Source organism: Leucoraja erinacea, chromosome 7 (assembly GCF_028641065.1).
Source record: "Leucoraja erinacea ecotype New England chromosome 7, Leri_hhj_1, whole genome shotgun sequence".
NCBI lineage: Eukaryota > Metazoa > Chordata > Chondrichthyes > Rajiformes > Rajidae > Leucoraja > Leucoraja erinaceus.
The window spans coordinates 30,507,753-30,533,748 of record NC_073383.1 but is presented as its reverse complement, the minus strand read 5'-3'; the positions used below and the strand labels follow the sequence as shown (position 1 = coordinate 30,533,748).

Here is a 25,996-nt window from a genome sequence, read left to right as displayed (position 1 = left end):
TGTTGTCAGCCCTGATTTGCCCGGACATTTTCTTCCTCTAGTTCCTCCACACTACTTTCAGTCTGAAGATGGGTTTCGACCCGAAACGTCTCATGTTCTTTTTCTCCGGAGATGCTGCATGACCCGCTGAGTTGCTCCATCACTTTGTGTCTATCTTTGGTATAAACCAGCATCTGCAGTTCCTTCCTATACAGATCTGTTAAAAGTTACATTCTCACAATCGTTCAAACCATGTCTTGATTAAATTAAATCTATTGTATTCATTAGGGAATGAAAAAGTAGTTTCAAATCATCCTCGACCTTATTAATCTATTATAGGCTTTGTCCCGTCCCCACCTCTCTTCCAGCTTTCACCCCCACCTACAATCAGTCTGAAGAAGGGTCCTGACTCAAAACGTCACTTGTCCATTCCCTCCACAGATGTTGCCTAACCCATTGAGTTACTCCAGCACTTTATGCTTTTTTAACTTTCTAAATTGTATATTTCTCCACCTTAACAACCCGGAGAAAATCATGGGGTGTTTTTAAGCAAGATTCTTTTTGCCAATTTCACTTTAGTATTAATGTTGCGTTGATCAACATTTTATTATATCTGAACAGAATTAATACCAGAGCATTTCCGCCTTTTCCGAGTGATTTCAATGGACTTGTAAACCACGAACCATTTAAAGCTTGCACAGTTATACTTATTGGAATGCATTCATACAATAATGTTCATTGGAACACCATTGGAGTTTAATGACAGCAGTAAATCTGAAAGTGAGCAGTTTGAAGATTCAGATAAATTTCTATCATGGTTCAAACAAAAGGAAATATAGAACCCTTTTGGGCGGCGCAGCGATAGAGGTGCTGCCTTAGCACCAGGAACCCAGGTTTGAACCTGACTATGGGCGCTGTCTGTACAGAGTTTGTACATTCTCCCTGTGACAGCGTGGGTTTTCCCCGAGTGCTCCAGTTTCCTCACACACTCCTAAGACGTGCAGGTTTGTAGTTTAATTGACTTCTGTAAAATTGTAAATCGTCCCTCTTGTGTAGGATAGACCTATTTATGGGGTGATCGATTGTCGGCATAGACTCGGTGGGCCAAAGGGCTGGTTTCAACTCTGTTTGGTAAACATCTAAAGTCTATACCCATCAGTTTCCCTGAGAAAGATTAAGTTGACCATTCTCTTAGAAAGTCTAAACTTTCATCTTTATGATTATTTTTTTTTAATTTCTGGCTATTTTTTAAATAATGGCTTATGTTCCTGACTGGTCAACATTGTCTTTCACCATTTAAAATTGATTCTAACATGCTTGTTGTTTCCTTGTAGAATTATGCACAATTTATACCTGGCGCCACTGTGGAGGTTCTTGCAAGTGATTCTGGGAATATCCTTCAGTTGATTATAAACGCATACAAGGTGAATAGCTCTATTTTCAACAGGTCCCATACAAGTCAAATATTCACCGAAAACATTTATTGCTTAATTAATTAATTTCTTCACAGACATGGGGATTAAGGTAGACTGTCAAACCTTGTTCCCAGGGTGGAAATGTCAAAGAACAAAAAACAATAGATAGAGCAAAGAGTGCAGAATATTGTTCTCAGCATTTTAGTGCATCAGTTCCATAGACAAAGTCTAATGTCCACAATGGGTTAGAGGTCAATCAGACAGTGCCCTAGCTTATGGAAGGACCATTCAGAAGCCTGATACCACAGGGAAGAAGCTGTTCCTGAGTCTCGTGGTGTGCACTTTCAAGCTTTCTGTGGGAGCAGGGAAGAATGGGCAACGGTTAGCCCAATGTTTTCTAAATTCTTGTTATTATTTCCTTGCTTATTTTCCATTTTTAAAGCACAGCCAGCATAAACGTGTGTGTTCTCTGCAGGAAATGCTATCTTGCCTGTTGTACTTGTCCAGTGTTTTTCTCCTTTTGCTTTGCGGTAAGCAGAACTTTGGCAGAGACCTCACTGGAATTGCGGTGTGTGATAAAACAGATGCTGTATATTGCATAATCGTTTTTTTTACTAAACGGTTTGAAAACTTCTAAATTCAGATGTATTTAAGCAAACTGGTGCGATTGCTTAATTGCAATAGAGCATTTTTCATAGTGCACCAAAGAACAAAGTGAGAGGTGCAGCAGGGATTTAGCTGCTTTGCTTGGCAGGTAGCAATGATAATTTGATGGTATAAAACTAGTTGCCAGTTTGCTGCTGTGTGCGTAGTTTAGTTTAGTTTTGACATGCAGCACGGAAACAGACCCTTCGGCTCACCGAGTCCCCGCCAACCAGCGATCACCCTTTAAACTTGTTCCATCCTACACAGCAGAGACAATATGCAGAGGCCAATTAACCCACAAAGCCGCACATTTTGGGGATGTGGGAGGAAATTGGAGAACCTGGAAAAAAGCCAGCTTTCGGTTGCCAAATAGACAATGGCTATTCAGTGCATTCCAAGCTTAAGTGATAGGACTATGTGCAAAATGTTGAAGTTTGCTTCAAAGCTAGGGAAAAAGAACCTGTGAAAATCTATATAGCCTTTCCTAAATCTTTTCTTTTTGCCACAATATTTTGCCTAGCTTTCACAAGCTTCTGGCTGGAGCCGCATTTGGAGTATCATTTGCAGTTCCGGTTGCCCCATTACAGGATGAATGCGGAGGCTTTGGAAATGGTGTAGGGGAGGTTTACCAGAATGATGTCTGGATTAGAGGATGCTAGCTATAAGGAAAGTTTGGATTGTTTTCTCTGGAATGCTGGAGGTTGAGGGAAGACCTGATTGAAGTTTATAAAATTATGAGAGACAATAGACAATAGATGCAGGAGTCGGCCATTCGGCCCTTCGAGCCAGCACCGCCATTCAATGTGATCATGGGTGATCATCCCCAATCAGTACCCCGTTCCTGCCTTCACCCCGTATCCCCTGACTCCGCTATCTTTAAGAGCCCTATCCAGCTCTCTCTTGAAAGTATCCAGAGAACCAGCCTCCACCACCCTCTGAGGCAGAGAATTCCACAGACTCACAACTCGTGTTTCCTCGTCTCCGTTCTAAATGGCATACCGCTTATTCTTAAACTGTGGCCCCTGGTTCTGGACTCTCCCAACATCGGGAACATGTTTCCTGCCTCTAGCGTGTCCAAACCCTTAACAATCTTATATGTTTCAATAAAATTCCCTCTCATCCTTCTAAACTCCAGTGTACAAGCCCAGCCGCTCCATTCTCTCAGCATATGACAGTCCCGCCATCCCGGAAATTAACCTTGTAAACCTATGCTGCACTCCCTCAATAGCATGAATGTCCTTCCTCAAATTAGGGGACCAAAACTGCACACAATACTGCAGGTGTGGTCTCACTAGGGCTCTGTACAACTGCAGAAGGACCTCTTTGCTCCTATACTCAACTCCTCTTGTTATAAAGGCTAACATGCCATTCGCTTTCTTCACTGCCTGCTGTACCTGCATGCTTACTTTCATAGACTGATAAACAAGGACCCCCAGATCCCGTTGTACTTCCCCTTTTCCCAACTTGACGCCGTTTAGAAAGTAATCTGCCTTCCTGTTTTTGCTACCAAAATGGATAACCTCATATTTATCCACATTAAACTTTATCTGCCATGCATCTGCCCATTCCCCCAACATGTCCAAGTCGCCCTGTAATCTCATAGCATCCCCCTCACAGTTCACACTGCTTTGTGTCATCTGCAAATTTGCTAATGTTACTTTGAATCCCTTCGTCCAAATCATTGATGTACATTGTAAATAGCTGCGGTCCCAGCACCGAGCCTTGCGGTACCCCACTAATCACTGCCTGCCATTCTGAAAGGGACCCATTAATCCCTACTCTTTGTTTCCTGTCTGCCAACCAATTTTCTATCCATGTCAGCACTCTACCCCCAATACCATGTGCCCTACTTTTGCCCACTAATCTCCTATGTGGGACCTTATCAAATGCTTTCTGAAAGTCCAGGTACACTACATCCACTGGCTCTCCCTTGTCCATTTTCCTAGTTACATCCTCAAAAAATTCCAGAAGTTTAATCAAGCATAATTTCCCTTTCGTAAATCCATGCTGACTTGGACCGATCATGTTACTGCTACCCAAATGTGCGGCTATTTCATCTTTTATAATTGACTCCAGCATCATCCCCACCACCGATGCCAGGCTAACTGGACTATAATTCCCTGTTTTCTCTCCCCCGCCTTTCTTAAAAAGTGGGATAAAATTAGCTACCCTCAAATCCACAGGAACTGATCCCAAGTCTATAGAACATTGGAAAATTATCACCAATGCATCCACGATTTCTAGAACCATTTCCGTAAGTACCCTGGGATGCAGACCATCAGGCCCTAGGCTTAGATAAGGTAAACAGTCATAACCCTTTTTCCAGTATGGAAATATCAAAGTCTAGAGGGCATTGCTTTAAGGTGAGAGGGGCAAAGGTTAATGATGTGCAGGGTAAATCGTTTGCATAGTGGGTGCCTTGAACATGTGGCAATTGAGGCAGATATACAATAGTGGTGTTTAAGAAGCTTTTAGATGGACGCATGGATAGACAAGGAATGGAGGGCTATGGATATGAGCAGGCAGAAGAGTTTAGTTTAGCTTGGCTTCGTATTCAGCATGGACATTGTGGGCTGAAGGGCCCGTTTCCATGTTGTGCAGCTCTATAAACAATGAACATCCTGATGAATCCTGGAGCTTCCCAGCTCATGACTGCCCCAAGTGGAGAAGGAACATATGAGATTGTGTTGAGATCTTGGATTGGGAGTTTATGGATACTTTGGTGTGACCATAACTGCTGTAATGTGTGCAATCCTAGTCATATCCCCTTAAAAATGATTTGCATCTTAGAGGCAGTGTGTGTATTCGCTTGGAATATCTCGCAGGCGAGGGCAGTAAGATTGCTCTATGAGTGGGACCTGATGTGTTGTGGTTCTTTGCTGCGCTGTGACTCTGCTGCACATCAGTCACAGCACATAGACAACAAGATACAGCTTGGAAACATGCCTTTCGGCCCACCAGGTTCATGCTGACTATCGATCAACCAATCGCACCAGTTTTATGTTATCTGGTGGCACAGCAGTAAAGTTTCTTCCTTCCAGCGGCAGAGATCCAGGTTCGATCATGACTATTGTAGGGAGTTTGTACGTTCTCCTTGTGACCACGTGGGTTTTCTCCGGGTGCTCCAGTTTCCTCCCACACTCCAAAGACGTATAGGTTTGGAGATTAATTGTTTTTTTTAATTGTAAATTGTGCCTAGTGTGCAGGAAAGTGCTAGTGTATTGGGTGATTGCTAGTTGATGCAGATTCAGTGGATCGAAGGTTAAATAATAAAATTAAAATAAATAATAAAATTAAAACAAAATAAAGGGCCTGTTTCAACACTATCTCTAAGTAAAGCAAATCTACAGCCCACATGCCCATGCCGAACATGATCCATATCCTTCCATTCCCTGCATATCCATGCCTCAATCTAAAAGCCTCTTAAACGCCACTATCATATCTGCCTCCACCACCACCCTTGGCAGCACATTTCAGGCACTCACAACCTGTGTAAAAAACAACTTGCTCCACTCATCTCCTTTATCAAAAGCCTTATTCTCAAAAGTTTGAATACCTGTTGAAACGTGAATTAAGCAGTAGACTCTCTCTTTATTTGCCAACTTAAAGTTGACTGGGCTTTCTTTGTGAGCTCATTTACCACAGGCAAGTTTAGAGAGAGACCTGGCCTTGACAAAATTGCTTCCAGGTGCCTGTTCATGTCGTAACACTTTGGCTGGTAGTGTTGCGTAGGCAAACAAGTCACATAATCTAGAAAGAAAAGATTATCCTTTTGATACGTTCCTGAGGCTTCCTTAATGATCTGATTCGTAATCTGCAGGTACAAATGCGATGGGTTTGTGCAAGTCTTGTTTCGCATTTGGAACTAGCAGGTTTGGAGAATTAATTATTCAATGCAAACATGTTTGCGGGTTCTGCATACCAAAGGTATCTGATGATAACGTGGTCTCCATTGAAATAATTGCAAATATGTAACGTGTCCCGATAATGTTCCATGTTGGATTGAGGTGTCGCACATTTTTTTAACAAATTTATTAGATATAAGCTTTTAAAAAAATATAAAAGAGGGTTAAATTATCTTCTCTTTATCTGAATTCGAAGGGTATATTTTAATTAAAGTCAGGGCCCTACTTGGAATTTGGTAGGCTAACCAAACAAGAATTCATGGGTCATGGCTCTCATCAGTAATGGGAAGGATTAATGAAGGTTCTGTTTTATTGATATGTAACAAAAAGAACTGCAGATGCAGGTTTTGTACCAAGGATAGCCACAAGATGCTGGAGTAACTCAACGGGTCAGGCAGCATTTCTGGAGAACATGTAGAGGTGACGTTTTGAGTCGGGACCCTCTCGCCTTAAAACTATGCCCTCTAGTGTTTGACAGCCTTTCTCACTGTCTTCAATTCCATCGATTTTGGTGGTGTCCGCAAACTTACAAACCAACAAATCTACATTTTTGTCCAAAAATCAATCATCTGTGCACTGGTTCTATGCTATCCCACTGAGGAGAAACTAGCTTTATCTTCCAATGGTGGAACTGTCAAATACTAGAGGGTATAGCATTAAGGTGAGAGGGGAAAAGACTAAAGGAGATGTGCGGGACACAAAAAGTCTGGAAAGCGCTGGGAGAGTAGATACGGCAGTGGTGTTTCAAGGCACATGGGTATGGAGGGATGTTGATCACGTGCAGGTAGAGATTAGTTTAACTTGGCATGACCGGGTGATCGATGGTCAGCGTGGACTCGGTGGCCCAAAGGGCCCGTTTTCATGCTGTATCTTTCAATAAAAGAAGTTGAGGCAGGTTCTAAACAACATTGAACAGACAGTTGGATAGGAAAGGTTTAGTGGGAGATAGGGCAAATGGGAACTAGTGTGGATGGGGCTTCTTGGTCAGCATGTGACAAGTTGGGCCGAAGGGACTGTTTCCATGCTGAGTGAATCTATGACAAACATTGCAGATTGAAGAATTCAGCAGTACATTGCTAAAAGTACATGAGTGGACTTGCTTCATAAAAACAAACATTAATCAATCTTATTTTTGTTCACTCAAAGTGCTGCTCTTTCAATCAGTCAAATGTGGAAGGAAATGGGCATGAACAGAGCAAATGCCCCCCTTGTACTGTAAGATACCTTGATTTTCCTTTTTACCCCATCAGGAGCTACGATCTGAAGTGGAACTGGAAGTGACAGGAGAGAGTGAGGAGGTACAGTTTTTCTTCACCGCTATCTGCCAGGGTGGCACTGTCTTTCCTGGAGAGAAGAAATGCTCTCATCTCAAGATTGGAGAGAAGGTACAGTTCTTCTATTTCATTAATATTTTAATTGTCGCATTTTTAAACGCGTCTGTAGAGAGACGTACTATCACAGGTAATATTGCAAAGTTTAAGCAGTTACCGTCGCAATGTTTAAGAAACATGGTACATGGATTGGGGAGGTTTCGAGGGATATGGGCCAAAAGCTGGCTGGTAGGACAAGTTAGCCGGTTTGGGCAAGTTTGGTCAAAGGGCCTGTTTCCACGATGACTCTATGTATAGCACGGAAATAGGCCCTCCGGCCCAACGAGTCCAGGCCGACCATCGATCACCCATTCAAAGTAGTTCTATGTTATCCCACTTTTCTTGCACTCTCCACACACTAGGGACAATGTACAGCCAATTAACTTACAAACCTGCATGTCTTTGGGATGTGGGAGGAAACTGGAGCAACCAGAGTGACTCTTGTCACAGGGAGTATGTGCAAACTCCACACAGACAGCACCCGAGTTCAAGATCGAACCAGGGTCTCTGGGGTTGAACATCATGTAAAAAAAAAACACTTTAAAAAGTGGTGCTGTTCTTCCAGTTTGTATGGGGGAGGTCACTACAAATTAAAACAAGACTCAAAGTGCTGGAGCATTATAGTGGGTCAGGCAGAATCTCTGGAGAACATGAATAGGTAACATTTTAGATTTCGACCCTTCTTCAGACGGTGTATTTTTTTTGTTTTTGTTTTTGCTTTAAACCAGCATCGGCAGATCCTTGTGTCTCCATCTCTTAATGTCATAGATTTGATTTTAAAGTATGTTTTATTTAGTACTGCAGCACTCTTACCATTGTCTTCAATATTACTATGTGAAGGCACAGTCTTTTATGAATGGGAGGCACAGTGACACAGCTAGTAGAGCTGCCATCTCACAGCGCCAGAGACCTCGGGTGCTGTTTGTGTGGAGTTTGAACATTCTCCCTGTGACTGCGTGGAATTCTTCCGGGTGCTCCGGTTTCCCCCCAAATGCCAAAGCCAAGCGGGTTTGAAGATATGTTGGCCCCCTGTAAATTGCCCCTAGTGTGTAGGGAGTGGATGTGAAAGTAGGATAACATCGAACTAGTGTCAAAGGGTGATTGACAGTCAGCATGGATGGTTGGCTGAAGGGCCTGTTCCCATGCTATAGCGCTGAACTAAAACAAAAAATGCACAGGAACCTTTACCCTTGGTAGGATAATCTTAGACAAGAGGACATAGGATTAATGTGAGAGGGACAAGATTTAATATAAACCTGAAGGGGTAACCTTTTCACTCAGAGGCTGGTGGGTGTATGGAAGGAGCTGCCCGAGGAGATACTGTAGTTGAGGCAAATACTATAACATCATTTAAAGACATTTGGACTGGTTCATGGATAGGAAAGGTTCGGGACAAAGGCAGGCAAGTTAAACTAGTGTAGATGGGACATGTTGGGCGGTGTGGGCAAGTTTGGCTGAACTTTGAAGGGACTGTTTCCGTGCTGTGTGAATCTATGAGAAACATTGTCATAGAGAAGAATTGACCGGTACATTGCTAAATGTACATGAGAGGACTTGTTTTATAAAAACAAGTAGTACTCAAAGTTGTTTTGTTTACTCAAAGTGCTGCTCTATCATTTCTGCCAAAGAAATTAAGATTTTTACTGACAATGAAATCATTACAACCATATAATAACCATGTTGAAAGAATACTAGTGAGAACATGTGGTTGTCTGCATTGCTTCCATTAACAAGGGCCGCAATACCGGAAGGGTTTTATAATTCATGGCGTGCCAGCATAAATGATGTGATATCAATAAAACCACATCCCCATCATTTGTTTTTACAACTATGACTTATTTATGAATTATAAAATATCCCTTCAGACATTCGTATATACAGAGAGACACAATGAGCTGCAGATGCCAGATTCTGGAGCAAAACACAAAATGCTGAAGAAACTCAGCGGGTCAGGCAGCATCTGTGAAGGACATACGCAAACGTCCACAGATGTTGCCTGACCCGCGGTGTTACTCCAGCAGTTTGTGTCACATTTTTATATCTTTACCCTCCCAAACTTAGTGTTAATCTAATAAAAAAAGAACTGCAGATGCTGCTTTATACTAAAGATAGACACAAAATGCAGGAGTAACTCAGCGGGTCAGGCAGTATCTCTGGATAGGTGACGTTGCGGGTCGGGACCCTGCTTCAGTCTCCTTCACTTCAGATGTCTCAAGAAGGTTCTCGATTTGAAATAATAAAGGTTAATGTCCAGATTCACAATATGTCTCATTTCCTAACCAAATCAATCTTCATTCTATCAACTCCAATTTCTGCTAAATATGAGGAATAATCTCCAAATTCAGTCTGAAGAAGGGTCTCGACCCAAAACGTCACTATCCATGTTCTCCAGAGATGCTGCCTGACCCGCTAAATAACTCCAGCACTGTGTCTTTTTTTGTGTATTAACCAGCATCTGAAGTTCTTTGTTTCTACAGGTAATACCACAAATATCTTGCTCTTTTCAAAAGTAAAGATGATAATCTAATTTTGTTTTATTGAACTAGGTTTCTTTCAATGTGACCGTTGAGCTGACTGAATGTCTGAAGGAACCCAAGCATATTGTGATTAAGCCGGTAGGATTCAGAGACGCTCTGGAGATTGAGGTGCATTCTGCCTGTAACTGCGGTTGCCAAATCAATGCAGAGCTGAACAGCTCAAGGTGCTATGGCAACGGCACACTTCAGTGTGGAGTGTGTGTTTGCAACCCTGGCCAATTTGGGCCTCACTGCGAGTGTGCCGAGGAAGACATCAAAGTTGGCAGCTGTAAGCATCATGCAGGCAACGTCTCCTGCAGTGGGCGTGGTGACTGTTACTGTGGGCAGTGTGCCTGCCACCCATCCGAGTTTGGCCAGGTATACGGATCCTACTGCGAATGTGATGACTTCTCCTGCATGCGGTTTAAAGGGCTTCTCTGTGGAGGTACGTCAATGCTAGTCAGTTTGTTATCCATGCATTACCTTTCAATGAGTCATACAGCATGGAAACGGGCCCTTTGGCTCAACTTGCCAATGACGGTCGACATGCCCATCTACATTCGTCCCACCTGCCTGCATTTGGCCCATATCTCTCTAAACCTGCCCTATCCATATACCTGTCTAATTGTTTCTTAAATGTTGCGATAATACCTGCCTCAACTACCCTCTCTTGCAGCTCGCTCCATACAGCCACCACCCTTTATGTGAAAACATTACCCCTCAGATTCCTATTAAATCTATCCCCCTTCACCTTAAACCTCTCAGGTCCCCGATTCATCTACTGGGCAAAAGTATGCACCTTCCTGATCTATTCATAGAGTCCGAGAGTGATAATGTTGGGATAGTTCCTGCCTCAGCTACTTCCTCTGGCAGCTTGTTCCATACCCCCCTGGAAAAAGCTACCCCTCAGATTCCTGTTAAATCTTTTCCCTTTCACCTTAAACCTATGTCCTCTTGTCCTCAATTTGCCCCCTCTGGGCAAGAGACTCTTTGCATCTACCCAATCTATTCCTCTCATGATTTGATACACCTCTATAAGATCACCCCTCATCCTCCTGCAGTCAAAGCAATAGAGACCCAGTCTACTCAACCTCTCCCAATAGCTCAGACCCTCTAATCCAGGCAACTTCCTCGTAAATCTTCGCTGTACCCTTTCCAGCTTGACAACATCTTTCCTATAACATGGTGCCCAGAACTGAACACAATACTCTAAATTTGGCCTTACCAACGTCTTATACAATTGCAACATGACCTCCCAACTTCTATGCTCAATACTCTGACTGATGAAGGCCAATAAGCCAAATGGCTTATAGACTACCCTATCTGGCTGCAACTCCACCTTCAAGGAATCATGCACCTTCACCCCTAGATCCATCTGCTCTGCAACACTCCCCAGAGCCTTACCATTCACTGTGTAGGTCCTGCCCATGTTAGACTTCCCACCATGCAACACCTCGCATCTTTCTGTTTTCCTCTCATGATTTTATACACCTCTATAAGATCACCTCTCATCCTCATGCGCTACAAGGAATAGAGTTCCAGGCTACTCAACCACTCCCTATAGTTCAGACCCTCGAAACCTGGCACATCCCCATAAAATTCTCCCCTTTCTTTAGACTTTAGAGAAACAATGTGGAAACAGGCCCTCAGCCCAGCGATTCTGTGCTGACCAGCAACGAGCCCTAGCACTATCCTACAAACTAGGAAAAATGTACACTTTACGCAAGCAAATTAACCTACAAACCTGTGCGCCTTTGGAGTGTGGGAGGAAACCAGAGCACTCACGGAAAACCCACGTGGTCACATGGAGAACGTACAAACTCTGAACAGACAGCACCCATAGTTAGGACAGAACCCGGGTCTCTGGCACTGTGAGGCTCCACCATGCTGCCCGAGGAAGTAGATGCAAGGAACTGCAGATGTTGGTTTACAAAGAAAGAAACAAAGTACTAGTGTAATGGCATGGTGTAAATGGGTCAGGCAACATCTCTGGAGAATATGGGTAGGTGATATTTCAGGTCAGGATCCTTCTACAAACTGAATTTGGAGATGTTTTACTGATTTCTCAGAATATACTTTTCAGAAATTGGAATTGATAGAATTAAGTAACTACAGATGCTGGTTCACACAAATGATAGACACAAAATGCTGGTGTAACTCAGCGAGTCAGGCAGCATCTCTGGAGAAAAGGAATAGATGATGTTTTGGGTCGAAACCCTTCTTCAAATCATCTATTCCTTTTCTCCAGAGATGCTGCCTGACCCGCTGAGTTACTCCAGCATTTGTGGCTAGCTTTGATAGAATTAAGATACACCTGGATATTAAATGAGACATACGGTGAATCTGGCCATTAACCTTTATTTCTGAATTCTGGATGTGCACTCCTGTTATGCAGCGCTCCAAGTCAGTTAATTCTTAAAAATTCTGCAATATCTCCATGCAGGGTTTTTTAATTTTTATTTGGAAATAACCCAACACATTTGAAAATCTAGACTAAAAGTTACATTGTGTTGCATTCCATGCAAACATTCTTTCAGCTAAAGTTTCCTTCTGTTCATCTCCAATTACACTCAGGATTTTGTTGAATGGCACAATCATTTTATTGTTTTTATGGAATTGCCACAAGAAAAAATCCTGATTTTAAAATTACATTTTGTTTTGCTGTTGCAAATCTTTTCTGATGCAACTCCTTAAATCATAAATAAATAAACTTGCTTTTAATACAATCCTAAATTAGCCCCAGGACATTCCAAGACACTTTGTAGCCTGTTCATTACTATTGAGGTCTTATCGCTACTTTTGTTTAACAAATTTGGGAACCGAATTACAAACACCATTTCAACAAACTTAATCAACGCGGGGCAGCGCGGTGGTGCAGCGGTAGAGTTGCTGCCTTACTGCGCTAGGGACCAGGGTTAATTCCTGACTATGGGTGCTGTGGGTAGATATGTTCTCCGTACTGAGTATGTACGTTCTCCCCATGACCGCGTGGGTTTTCTCTGGGTGCTCCGGTTTCCCCCCACACTCCAAAGACGTACAGTTTGTGGGTTAATTGGCTTCATTAAAATTGTATATTGTTCCTAGTGTGTAGGGTAGTGTTAGTGTACAGGAGGGGGTCACTGGACAGTGCGGACATGGTGCACCAAAGGGTCTGTTTCCGTGGTATATCTCTGAAGTATAAAGTCTAAACTCTGTATTCAGCAAATAGTTATTTATAAATGTGAGGAATTTGCTTCAGAAGTGAAAGTGCAATAGACCTAGACCTAGAAAATAGGTGCAAGAGGAGGCCATTCGGCCCTTCGAGCCAGCACCGCTATTCATTGTGATCATGGCTGATTGTCCCAAATCAATAACCCGTGCCTGCCTTCTCCCCATATCCCTTGATTCCACTATCCCCTAGAGCTCTATCTAACTCTCTCTTAAATCCATCCAGTGGCTTGGCCTCCACTGCCCTCCGTGGCAGGGAATTCCACAAATTCACGACTCTCTGGGTGAAAAAGCTTTTTCTCACCTCAGTCTTAAATGGCTTCCCCTTTATTCTAAGACTGTGGCCCCTGGTTCTGGACTCGCCCAACATTGAGAAAAATGTTCCTGCATCTAACTTGTCCAGTCCTTTTATAATTTTATATGTTTCTATAAGATACCCCCTCATCCTTCTAAACTCCAGTGAATACAAGCCTAGTCTTTTCAATCATTCCTCATATGACAGTCCCACCATCCCAGGGATCAATCTCGTGAACCTACGCTGCACTGCCTCAATCACAAGGGTGAATGAATCAAGATGTTGACTGTATTCTGCTGCTGGATCTTCTTTCCTTGAATAATTAAGCTGAGGGTAGATTTTATGAAAAAAATAACATGTCATCCAGAAAGGTGGCAAGATTAAATGTTACGGAATATGTTCATGGACTAAGTACGTGATCAACTCCCTCCATAATTACACATGGAGTCAGATATTAAGTTATTGCTTATTACTTGGAAATTAGATAATAAATCGAGGAATTGGCAGAGAACAACACTGTGGCAAAAAATTGCTGAATCAAATCTGTCATATCACATTTTCCAAGTGAAACTGCAGATCCTGGCAATAAGCACAGGAAATATATCGGAAATATTTGACATTAGGCAGCAGCTTTGGATTGGGAAAACTGAGAAAACATGAACTGTCTGAATCAGAGTGTGGAAACAAGGAAATTCAGATGCTGGTTTACGCAAAAGGACCCAAAGTGCTGGCGTGACTCAGCGGGTCAGGCAACATCTCTGGAGAACATGGGTAGGTGATGTTTTGGGTCGGGAGCTTTCTTGGTCTGAGGAAGGGTCCTGACCAGAAACGTCACCTATCCATGTTTTCCAGAGATGCTACCTGACCCACAGAGTCACTCCAGCACTTTGTGTTCTTTTGGGTAAACCAGCATCTGCAGTTCCTTGTGACTTCAAACTTTAAATGTTATTGACCATTGAAATGTTTTATCCTTCTTCAAAGCTGTCGTATTTAATTTGGATCATTGACCCATCCCCCCCATCCACCAACCAACCCCTCAGCTGTATCAACCTATCACTCACCAGGCCTTGCTCACCTTGCACCTCCTTCCCACTTTTCTCCCCCTCCCTACCACAATTAGCCTGAGGTAGGGTTCTTACCCGAAACGTTGCCTACCTATGTTCTGAACCTGTAGATTTCAGACGGCGGTGGAGGCCAAGACATTCAGTATATGTAAGGCAGAGATTGATAGGTTTTTGATTAGGAGGAGCATCAAAGGTGATGGAGAGAAACAGGATAATGGAGTTGAGGTGGAAAAAATAGATCAGCCGTGATTGAATGGCAGGGTAGACTTGATGGGCTGAATTGCTTAATTCTGCTCCTTTGTCTTATGGTCTGGTCTTATGGACAATCAAATCCCTTTCACCTGTACCCACCTATCACTTCCCACCACTTTTCCTGCTTTTACCCTCCCCTCCCCCCCCCCACCTCACTACAATCAGTCTGAAGGACAGTCCTGACCCAAAATGTCACCAATCCATGTTCTCCAGAGAGGTAAGGGTGGCACAGTGGCGCAGTGATTGAGTTGCTGCCTTACAGCGCCAGAGACCCGTGTTCGATTCTGACTACAGGTGCTGTCTCTATGGAGTTTGTACGTTCTCTCTGTGACTGCCTGGGTTTTCTCCGGGTGTTCCGGTTTCCTCCCACTCTCCAAAGACGTGCAGGTTTGTATGTTATTTGTTTTCTGTAAAATTCTCCCTAATGTGTAGAATAGTGTGAGCGTACAAGGTGATCGCTCGTCAGCACGGACTCGGTGGGCCGAAGGGCCTGTTTCCACGCTGTATCTCTAAAGTCAAAAGTATAAAGATGTTGCCCCACCTGCTGAGTTAATCCAGCACTTTGTTCTTTTCTTTGTAAACCTACACAGTTCCTAATGGCATGCGTGGTTTGCCACAGAAGTTGGGAGTGACACTGGATTTCATGGTAGATTTGGATTATTCCTTTATCTTCCACCAGGGCACGGATCGTGTGACTGCGGGGACTGCCGCTGTGACCAGGGATGGACGGGGGAATACTGCAACTGCACGACTCACACAGACGCATGCATCTCTGAAGATGGAACCCTCTGCAGTGGCCACGGGGAATGCACTTGTGGAAGATGTACCTGCACTCATCCAGGGGCCTCCGGAGATAGATGTGAAAAATGTCCCACTTGCTGCGACCCCTGCATTTCAAAACGGTAATCTGCACAACACCATCCACTTAGTCATCTCCAAACACTCTTTTACTAAATCATTCCTTCTGTTTTCCAAAAGAACCAAATTTGGACTGCTTTTTAAAGTTTAGCAAACACAGGCTATAGAACTGAATTCAACATGATCCTGCAAAATGTTTAAGGATTAACTTTGGAGCACAGCATTACAGGAATGCACGTCCAGAATTAAAGAATAAAGCTTAATGGCCAGATTCACAGTTTGTCTCTTTTTTTAACAAAATCAATCTTCATTCTGTCAAAGACAGACACTAAGTGCTGGTGTATCTCAGCGGGTCAGGCAGCAGCTCTGGAGAAAAAGGATGGGTGACGTTTTTGGGTCGGAACTGTTCTTCACACCCTTCAGCCCACAATGTCCATGCTGAACATGATGCCAAAATAAACCATCTCCTCTGCCTGCATGTGATCTCTATCCCGCCACTGCCTGCGTTTTCACCTTAAATGCCACTGTCGTATCTACATCCATCATCAACTCTTATCTGCCTGAACATAATCTGTATCCCTCCATTCCCTGCAAATCCAAGTGCCATTTCAAAAGCCTTTTAACACCCACGATTGTGTCTGCCTCCACCACCAAGTTAAATCAATCTCCTCTGCCTACACGTGATTCATATGCCTCCATTCCCTGCATATCCATGTGCCTTAAATACCACTATCGTATCTGCCTCCACCACCACCCCCAGCAGTGCGTTCCTGGCACCCATCATTCTCCGTGTTAAAAAAACACTTGCCCGCACATCCCCTTTAAACTTTGCCACTCACTCCTTAAAGCTATGTCCTCTAGCCTTTGACATTTGGACAAGTGGGGTTCCTCCGGGTGCTCTGGTTTTCTCCCACATTCCAAAGACATTTGTGTTTGTAGGTTAATTGTCTCTCTGTAAATTGCCGTTAGTGTGTAGGGTGTGGATGAGAAAGTGAGTTAACATAGATCTAGTGTGAAAGGGTGATCGATGGTCAGCGTGGACTCGATGGGCGGAAGGGTCTGTTTCCATGCTGTACCTCAAACTAAACAAATCTAAACTAACCAATCTGTTCCATAATGTCAGACAGGCGTCAAAGTCAAAGTCAATTTTATTTGTCACATTGCATCAACTGTGTAAATGTGTCTTTATTAAAAATTTCCCCAGACATTTTGACTGATTTGAATTCACCTTCCATTTGCCTTGGAATTAAACCTTAATTATTACACAAGTATTTAAAATTTTTAGTGAAATGTAAAAAAGCTTAGAAGTTATCAGTTTTAGTTTAGTTGTGAGATACAGCATGGAAATGGGACGTTCAGCGCGTCAAGTCCACACCAACCATTGATCACCCATTCACACTAGTTCTATGTTATCCCACTTTATCATCCACTCCCTACACACTAGGAGATATTTACAGAAAACAACTAATCTACAAACCTGCATGTCGTGGGGATATGGGAAGAAACTGGAGCACTCGGAGGAAACCCACGCGGTCACTGGGAGAACGTGTAAACTCCACACAGACATTGATCTACGTGATCATTTTGTTTTGCAGGAGCTGTGTTGAATGTCACCTGTCTCAGGCTGATGGATCAGTAGAGGATTGCCAAGAAAAATGCCTGACAGCTGATTCCGTTGTCAATCAAACTACAGGTAGTAAATACTATTTCTTAATCATTTGCTGAAGGACTAAACCGAATGTGAAAATATGTAAAAGATCATAATAATTCAAGGGGTGACACAGTGGGGAAGTGGTAGAGTTGCTGCCTTACAGTGCCAGAGACTCGGGTTTGATCCTGACTATGGGTGCTGTCTGAACACAGTTTGTATGTTCTCCTATGACTGCGTGGGCTTTCTCCGGGTGCTCTGATTTCCTCCCACACTCCAGGCTTGTAGGTTAATTGCTTTGTGTATATTGTTAAATTGTCCCTAGTATGTAGTATTGTGCCACTGTATGGGGTGGTCACTGGTCGACGCAGACTCAATGGGTCCAAGAGCCTGTTTCTGCACTGAATCTTTAAAATATAAAGTAGAGTCTAAAGTGGTCTAAAGTTTATCTGACAGAGACCTGGTCTATTTGTGTGAATAGAGATTGCGGGGTTGTAGATAAGAATTGGATCAGTTACATAATTTAAACTAATTCTGTTTTAAGTATTTGAGAATGCCTGCATTTGATTCTGGCATCTCTAACATATTTAAACACTTATAATTTAATTATTTGATAGGTTTTTAACCTGTGGCATTGGAGACGGAAAACAACATTTAAAAGACAACAAAAAAGTACTGGAGTAACTCAGCAGATCAGGCAGCATCTCTGGAGAACGTGGATAGGTGACATTTCAGACTGATTGTAGGGGGAAGGGGAAGAAAGCTGGAAGAGAGGAGGGGGAAGGGGGGGGGGGGAAGAAAAGGAGGAAGTGGGGAGGCTGTTAGAGGTTACCTACAATTCTCCACAGATGCTGCCTGACCCACTGAGTTACTCCAGCCCTTTGTCTTTTTTTGTAAACCAGCATCCCCAGTTCCTCATTTCAACACTTAAAAGATATTTAGACAGGTATATAAACAGGAAAGTTTTAGACAGATACGGGCCAACACAGACAAGTGGGACTAGTGCAGATGGGGCCATTTGGTTGGCTTGGGCAAGTTGGGCCGAAAGGCCTGTTTCTGTGCTGTCTGTCTCTATAACTCCATGAATCTAACCCTAAGAACTATTTATCTGGACTACACTGCTTCCCACCCTGCTTCCTGTAAGGACTCCATCCCCTACTCCCAATTCCTCCGTCTACGCCGCATCTGCTCCACGGATGAGGCGTTCCACACCAGGACATCTGAAATGTCCTCATTATTCAGGGAACGGGGGTTCCCCTCCTCCACCATAAATGAGGCTCGCACCAGGGTCTCTTCCATACCCCGCAACACTGCTCTCTCTCCCCATCCCCCCACTCGCAACAAGGGCCGAGTCCCCCCTAGTCCTCACCTTTCACCCCACCAGCCGTCACATACAAAAAGTAATCCTCCGTCAGTTTCGCCACCTCCAACGTGACCCCACCACTCGCCACATCTTCCCATCTCCCCCCATATCTGACTTCCGCAAAGACCGCTCCCTCCATAACTCCCTTGTCAATTCTTCCCTTCCCTCTCGTACCACCCCCTCCCCGGGCACTTTCCCTTGCAACCGCAAGAGATGCAACACTTGTCCCTTTACCTCCCCCCTCGACTCCGTTCAAGGACCCAAGCAATCGTTCCAGGTGCGACAGAGGTTTACCTGCATCTCTTCCAACCTCATCTATTGCGTCCGCTGCTCTAGATGTCAGCAGATCTATATCGGTGAGACCAAGCGGAGGTTGGGCGATCGTTTCGCCGAACACCTCCGCTCGGTCCGCAATAACCAAGCTGACCTCCCGGTGGCTCAGCACTTCAACTCCCCCTCCCACTCCGTCTCCGACCTCTCTGTCCTGGGTCTCCTCCATGGCCACAGCGAGCAGCACCGGAAATTGGAGGAACAGCACCTCATATTCCATTTGGGGAGTCTGCATCCCGGGGGCATGAACATCGAATTCTCCCAATTTTGTTAGTCCTTGCTGTCTCCTCCCCCTCCTCAGCCCCCCTGCTGTCTCCTCCCATCCCCCAGCCTTCGGGCTCCTCCTCCTCCTTTTCCCTTTCTTGTCCCCGCCCACCCCCGTCCCCGATCAGTCTGAAGAAGGGTTTCGGCCCGAAACGTTGCCTATTTCCTTCGCTCCATAGATGCTGCTGCACCCGCTGAGTTTCTCCAGCTTTTTTGTGTAACCTATGGCAAATGCAAGATTGGTGGCCTGGGAATGTTTTGGGCAGCTTTTGCTCTGTCCTGCCCCTCACATTGATTATTCAACTCCTCCCCTTCAAGGTTGCTGCCATCTAGAGGTAAGAGTGTTTAATTGTCATATGTGCCGACAATGGAACAATTCTTACTTGCTGCCTGCAAACACAATACTCATAGATAGCATTTCATAAACAAAACAATTAATAGATTAATAAACACAATACTAATGCAAAAGTTTAGTAGTTTAGTTTATTGTCACGTGCACCAAGGTACAGTGAAAAGCTTTTGTTGGTGCTATCCAGTCAGCAAAAAGACTATACATGATTACAATCAAGCTGTCCACAGTGTACAGATACAGAATAAGAGGAATAATGTTTACTGCAAAATAAATTCCAGTAAAGTCCAATTAAAGATAGTTCAAGGGTCTCCAATAATGTAGATAGTCTCAGGACCACTCTCCAGTTGGTGATAGGATGGTTCAAATGCCTGATAACAGCTGGGAAGAAATTTCCCCTGAATCTGGATGTGTGTGTTTTCAAACTTCTGTATCTAGCCTGATGAGAGACGGAGTGTATCCAAGACAGTCCAAAGTTCGTAGATGAAGTTAATATTTTGTACTGTTGCTGGAAAGAAGACCCTATCTCCCTATCTCCCTATCTCTCTATCTCTGTATCTCCCTCTCCCCTGATTCTCAGTCTGAGGAAGGGTCTTGACCTGTAACGCCACCCATTCCTTCTAACCAGAGATGCTGCCTGTTCCGCTGAGTTACTCCAGCATTTTGTGTCTATCTTCAGTAAACCAGCATCTGCAGTTCCTTCCAACACATTGCTGGGAAGTAAAGGGTCTGTCCCAATAGGGGGTCATTTGTGTGTCATTTATGCGACATAATTTACGCTTCACCATTTACACGTCATGATGCACGATGCGCGCGTCGTGATGCGCGCAGGGTGCGTGGTGACATAGGCAGTGACGCGCGGTCGTGCACGGCACCCCAGAATTTTGGGATGTACAAAATCTTCGCGCGCCAGGCGTGACTGTACTGGGCTTTACCTTACCTATATTCCCTTAATCTTGTAACTGTACACTGTGGACGGCTCGATTGTAATCATGTATAGTTTTTCCGCTGACTGGATAGCACACAGCAAAAAGCTTTTCACCGTTCCTCGGTACACATGACAATAAACTGAACTGAACTAAACTAAACATCTGTCTGTACATGATCCATATCCCTCTATTCCCTGCATATCCATGTGTCTAACCAAAAGCCTTATAAATGCCATTTGTGTATCTGCCTCTATTACCACCCCAGGCAGCACATTCCAGGCACCACTGTGTAGGTATGTTGCAAAGCCTACCTGAAGCGTGGCTGAAAATCTGGCGCTGCAGGTGTGCGCGATTTTGGCGCCGTTTAGAGGGGGGCGGGTTTAAAATGCGATTTTCACTAGGCTGTTCCAATCGAAGATGTTCAGCCTAGTAAATCATTAATGAAAAATCGCTGAAAGACCCCGCCGCAAAAGGTATTATTAGTTTTTATGGCCTTGTATAATAGTTATAATAGTTTAAAAATCACTCTCTAAACCCGCGACCTCACGCAACCACAGGGCCGCATGGAGCTGTATACAGAAGGTATGTAGCTTATTTTTACATTAAAAAGGGCTTCTTAAGAACCCTTTATACAAAGTTTACTATTGCGAGTAGCTAATTTTGGGCTCTTTATATCCCGCAGTATTTTTCTGGGCATTTGAGGGCACAAATCTAGCGCAATGTGAACGTTCTAAACCAGCGCGTTCACAGGAACCCACTAGAAAGCTGATTTAAATGGACTTTAATTTACAGCAATTGAACACTAAATTCCTTCCATTTGGCCAATAAATTAATGTAAATGAGATTTCAAAATCATGTTTTATTGTGAATTATTTATGAATATTATTTGGACACTTGGGCTATTTAAAAATGTTAATCATTTATTAAGAAATGGATAGATGTTTAGATCTAGTAATTGAAGTTTGAAATTAGCTACACTTGGGTAACTAACTAATTATATGTTTTAATTTCAGGTCATCCAAGTAAGATTATTTTATATTTGTTTCAGAATGGTTCAATCTACAATAAATGAAAATTTCATTCAGTTCTCTTAATTTTTTAAGAAGGTTATGGCCTTTTGACAGCACACGATCACAGCTTTTTTGTTATGTCCATAGAAAATCAATAGGGAACAAGATGCTAATTTCCGAGTATGAAAATGGCCATAACTTTTTAAATACTTGAGATATGAAAGTGAATTAGGTGTCAAATTAAACTTCTTTTTATGCTTTATCTGATGGGATAAATTACAGACTTGATTTTTTAAATCTCTAAATTTTGTAACATTGCTACACTGTGTAAAAAAATTAATGCTCCGTTCATCTCATTGAAACTATGCCCCTCTTGCCTTAAAGATGTGCCCTCTAGTATTTGACATTTTTACCCTCGGAGGAAGAAAAAGCCCTGACTGTCTACCCTAGCTATGCCTCTCATAATTGTACACACTTCTATCAGATCTCATCTCAACCTCCGATATTCCAGAGAAAACAATCCAAGTTTGTTCAAATTCGCTTTGTAGCTACAGTGAAACCCTCTAATCCAGGCATTATTGTGGCAAACCTCTTCTTTGACATTTCCACCTTGGGAGAAAGGTTGTGACTGTTTGGTATCTGACTGATAATATTCTGTTGACTATGGTCACATGTTGATTTAATTAATTTAGTCATTTTTCATTGTTTTTGTTTCTTTCATTTATAAAAAAAACTTTAAAGAGCCTTAATAGGTTTTGGTGTTTTAAAAAATATATATTTTTAGAAGCTTCTAGATGGCACAAACAGAGGGCCAGGTGGATTATCTTGCCCAGAATTGTCACTAGAGTCTTTACTTGCACTGACTTACTGAACCCAGACGCAGGGAACTGATCTCCCTGGGTCTCTGTACTATGGAGGCAGACACCGACTAGACTTTGAGCTGTGTAGGGCAAAGACAGAGTCAAAACGTCATACAGCACAGAAACAGGCCCTTCTGCTCAACCTGTCTACGCCTGGCCCTTAACTCCAAGAAGACCAAGGAGCTCATTGTAGACTTCAGGAAGTCCAGAGGCGGCACGCACACCCCCATCCACATTAACGGGACGGAGGTGGAACGTGTTTCTAGCTTCAGGTTCCTGGGAGTCAACATCTCCGATGACCTCTCTTGGACCCACAATACCTCTACTCTGATCAAGAAGGCTCATCAGCGTCTCTTCTTCCTGAGGAGACTGAAGAAGGTCCATCTGTCTCCTCAGATCCTGGTGAACTTCTACCGCTGCACCATCGAGAGCATCCTTACCAACTGCATCACAGTATGGTATGGCAACTGCTCTGTCTCCGACCGGAAGGCACTGCAGAGGGTGGTGAAAATTGCCCAACGCATCACCGGTTCCACGCTCCCCTCCATTGAGTCTGTCCAAAGCAAGCGCTGTCTGCGGAGGGCGCTCAGCATCGCCAAGGACTGCTCTCACCCCAACCATGGACTGTTTACCCTCCTACCATCCGGGAGGCGCTACAGGTCTCTCCGTTGCCGAACCCAGCAGGTCGAGGAACAGCTTCTTTCCGGCGGCTGTCACTCTACTAAACAACGTACCTCGGTGACTGCCAATCACCCCCCCCCCCGGACACTTATTATTTATTTTTTATTCAAATCGTTTGCTATGTCGCTCTTCAAGGGAGATGCTAAATGCATTTCGTTGTCTCTGTACTGTACACTGACAATGACAATTAAAATTGAATCTGAATCTGAATCTGAATCTAACCAATATGCCCTATCTACGCTCGCATTTGCCCCATCTCCCTCGAAACCCTTCCTGTCCATGTGTCTTTTAAATGCTGTTATAGTACCTCCTTCAACTACCTTCTGTGGCAGCATGTTACACCCACCACCCTGCCCGTTTAATATTCAACGACATATAAAAACTATTAAAATGAAGTAAATAACTTTAAAAGTGCTAAAAGGTATGTAAAAAATAAATTTTAAATTAAATAGAAACGCAAGGAGCTACATACACAGGGATCTTGAGTAAAACACAAGTGTAAGAGGAACTCAGCAGGGTGACACGGTGGCACAGCGGTAGAGTTGCTGCTTTATAAAGCCAGTGACCCTGGGTTGATCGTGACTACAGATGCTGTCTGTGTGGAGTTTGTACGTTCCCCTTGTGACTGCGTGGGTTTATAGGTTGATTGGCTTCAGCAAGTTGTAAAAGTGTCCCTATTATGTGTAGGTTAGTGTACAAGGTAATTTCTGGTCGGCTCGGACCGTGTCCACGCTGTATCTCTAAAGTCTAAAGGTCAGGCAGCATCTTTGGAGTCGGAAGAAGGGTCCCAACTGAAACATCACCCATCCACTTTCTGTAGAGATACTGCCTGACCCACTGTGTTACTTCAGCACTTCATAGAAACAATGAACTGCAGGTGCTGGTTAATACACAAAAAGGCACAAAGTACTAGAGCAACTTGGGCAGCACCTCTGGCGAGCATGGATAGATGACCTTTCTTAAGTTCTCCACAGATGCTGCCTGACCTGCTGTGTACTCCATCACTTTGTGCCTTTTTGTTTTGTAAACCAGTCTCTGCGGTTCCTTGTGTTTTCTTTGTGATGAATGGATCTCAGTTGGATTTGATTTTTTTTGAACGATACTGTAATGTCAACATGTAATTAATACAGTGAAATTCTTTGTTTTGCATACAATACACAAGTATGCAAAGAGTCACCACGTATAGGGCACCAACAAAGTGACAAAAGTATCAATTACAGTCCCAATGGTTCTTCCTTCTCATGCCAGGTCCTGCATTGTGTAGGAGGGGACTGCAACTGCTGGTTTAAACCTTTGTTCCCACTGTGACCCCCATAGCCAGGTGCCTCCTTGTTCTCAGTGGCCCCCTCTTTGTTCTCTTGGCACCCCCACCCTCCTCCCCCAACACCGGATTGCCCTTTGTATGGCACCCCCACCCTCCTCCCCCAACACCGGATCGCCCTTTGTTCTCGGCGGCCCGTCCTCGACCGACCAACTACCAACACTGATGCGGGCGACAGATCTCGGACATCCGTCCTCTCTCTACGATGTCCCTCTTTGACCAGCGGGTCCACTCCAGCACGGCAGCGCAGCACTTGCCGAGAGCTCCTTCTGCAGCAAATTGACCCAAGATCCAAATTCCACAATAACAGCTCCCATTTCAGGATTCTGTGGGAATGTTGCTGATTTCCCTCAAAACTGCAACTCACCGCCTACTATTGTTGCATAATATTTTGACAGAAGCCTTGGCTTTCTCAGCTGCTGGCAATTCTTTTGTAGGGCCAACTAATCCCTGACCTCCACAGGAGATGGAGCCAGCTTTAGATCTCCCTCAGCAATCATACTTAGGCATCTCAAACTCATCTGGCACATCCTCTGTGAGATCACAACGGTCTATGGGCGTTTAACTTCAGCTTTAGTTTATTTTAGAGATAAAGCATGGAAACGGCTCTATTCAAATCAGCCCCATATGTCCTTCGAGGAATTTTGAGATATTCAAATTTACACAGCTGTTATCTGACTGTCATTATTGAAAATATACTTTAGTTTGTGGGTTGAAGAGCCTGTTCCTCTGCTGTACTGTTCTATGTGGATGCAAGGAACTGCAGATGCAGGTTTACAAAAAGCAAAGTGCTTGATTAACTCAGCGGGTCAGGAAGCATCTGCCCATGAAGTTTCTTCTGTAAAAATGAACAAATATTAGCACTCCGGCATCAAAAGGACATTTTTTTCAAATATGGAACTTGTTATTTAAAACAATGGATAGCCAAAATTCCAAGTAAATTATATAGAATCAGTATAATTTTGTTTTTGTGGCCCTTCAAAGCTTTAAGTAAAATGATAGGCATTTTAAATATGACTATGATAGTCATATTAAAAATTTTCAAATGTTCTACTGATCATATCTCTCAATATACTGAGTTTATTTGAAAGGTTTCAATATCTGTTTGGTTGCATTGTTAAGTGTAGCATAACCTCTGCATATTTACTGTATGAATGGACTTTGGAAATGTTTTGCAACATGGGAAATATAGACTCAAGAACAGTATGTGATGTATGTTAAAAGACTCTGCTCAATTATATGGGATGTGTACTGAAGAAAGTTGGCTCATGCCTTTGTTGGCTCACGCTTTTAGACCACCCATGGAGTTTCTAAAATGAAGAGAACTGAGAATGTTTTCTCATAAACCATTTGAGTGGAAAATGACGATTTTACCAGTAAAAAAATGCAGCCAATTAAGGGAGTGTTCAGGGTGATTTCACTCATTTTTAATAATATATTTGAATCGTGACTATTTTCTCGAACCATAGATTTTGACGAAAGCCAGTCCACCTACTGTTCTTTGAAAAGTGCCAATGACTGCACCATGTCTTTCCGTTTAATTAAGCATGAACATGGAGGATCGCTTCTATTTGACCTTGAACAAACTGGTGAGTTTGACATTGCATAACTTTTTAGATACAGTAAATAAAAGGCACAATGTTCTAATTTGTGCAGGACAGATTGTTGCTGATATTTACCCCTTGAACTTGAAGCTCTTAACCATTTCCACTTCAACTCCATTGATGCTGATTTG

At 43.4% G+C, this 25,996-nt stretch overlaps 1 protein-coding gene across 6 annotated transcripts in view; it reads left to right on the top strand.

Annotated features, from left to right (window-relative positions):
• itgb6 (integrin, beta 6) overlaps positions 1-25,996 on the top strand; it is a 74,057-nt gene that overhangs the window by 37,178 nt on the left and 10,883 nt on the right. For all 6 annotated transcript variants that reach the window (XM_055638128.1, XM_055638131.1, XM_055638132.1 and 3 more), the window contains 6 exons: positions 1,314-1,403; positions 7,195-7,329; positions 9,861-10,275; positions 15,328-15,550; positions 17,102-17,199; positions 25,731-25,850. In XM_055638128.1, coding sequence (XP_055494103.1) covers positions 1,314-1,403; positions 7,195-7,329; positions 9,861-10,275; positions 15,328-15,550; positions 17,102-17,199; positions 25,731-25,850 — 1,081 coding nt within the window. The remainder of the gene's footprint in view (positions 1-1,313; positions 1,404-7,194; positions 7,330-9,860; positions 10,276-15,327; positions 15,551-17,101; positions 17,200-25,730; positions 25,851-25,996) is intronic.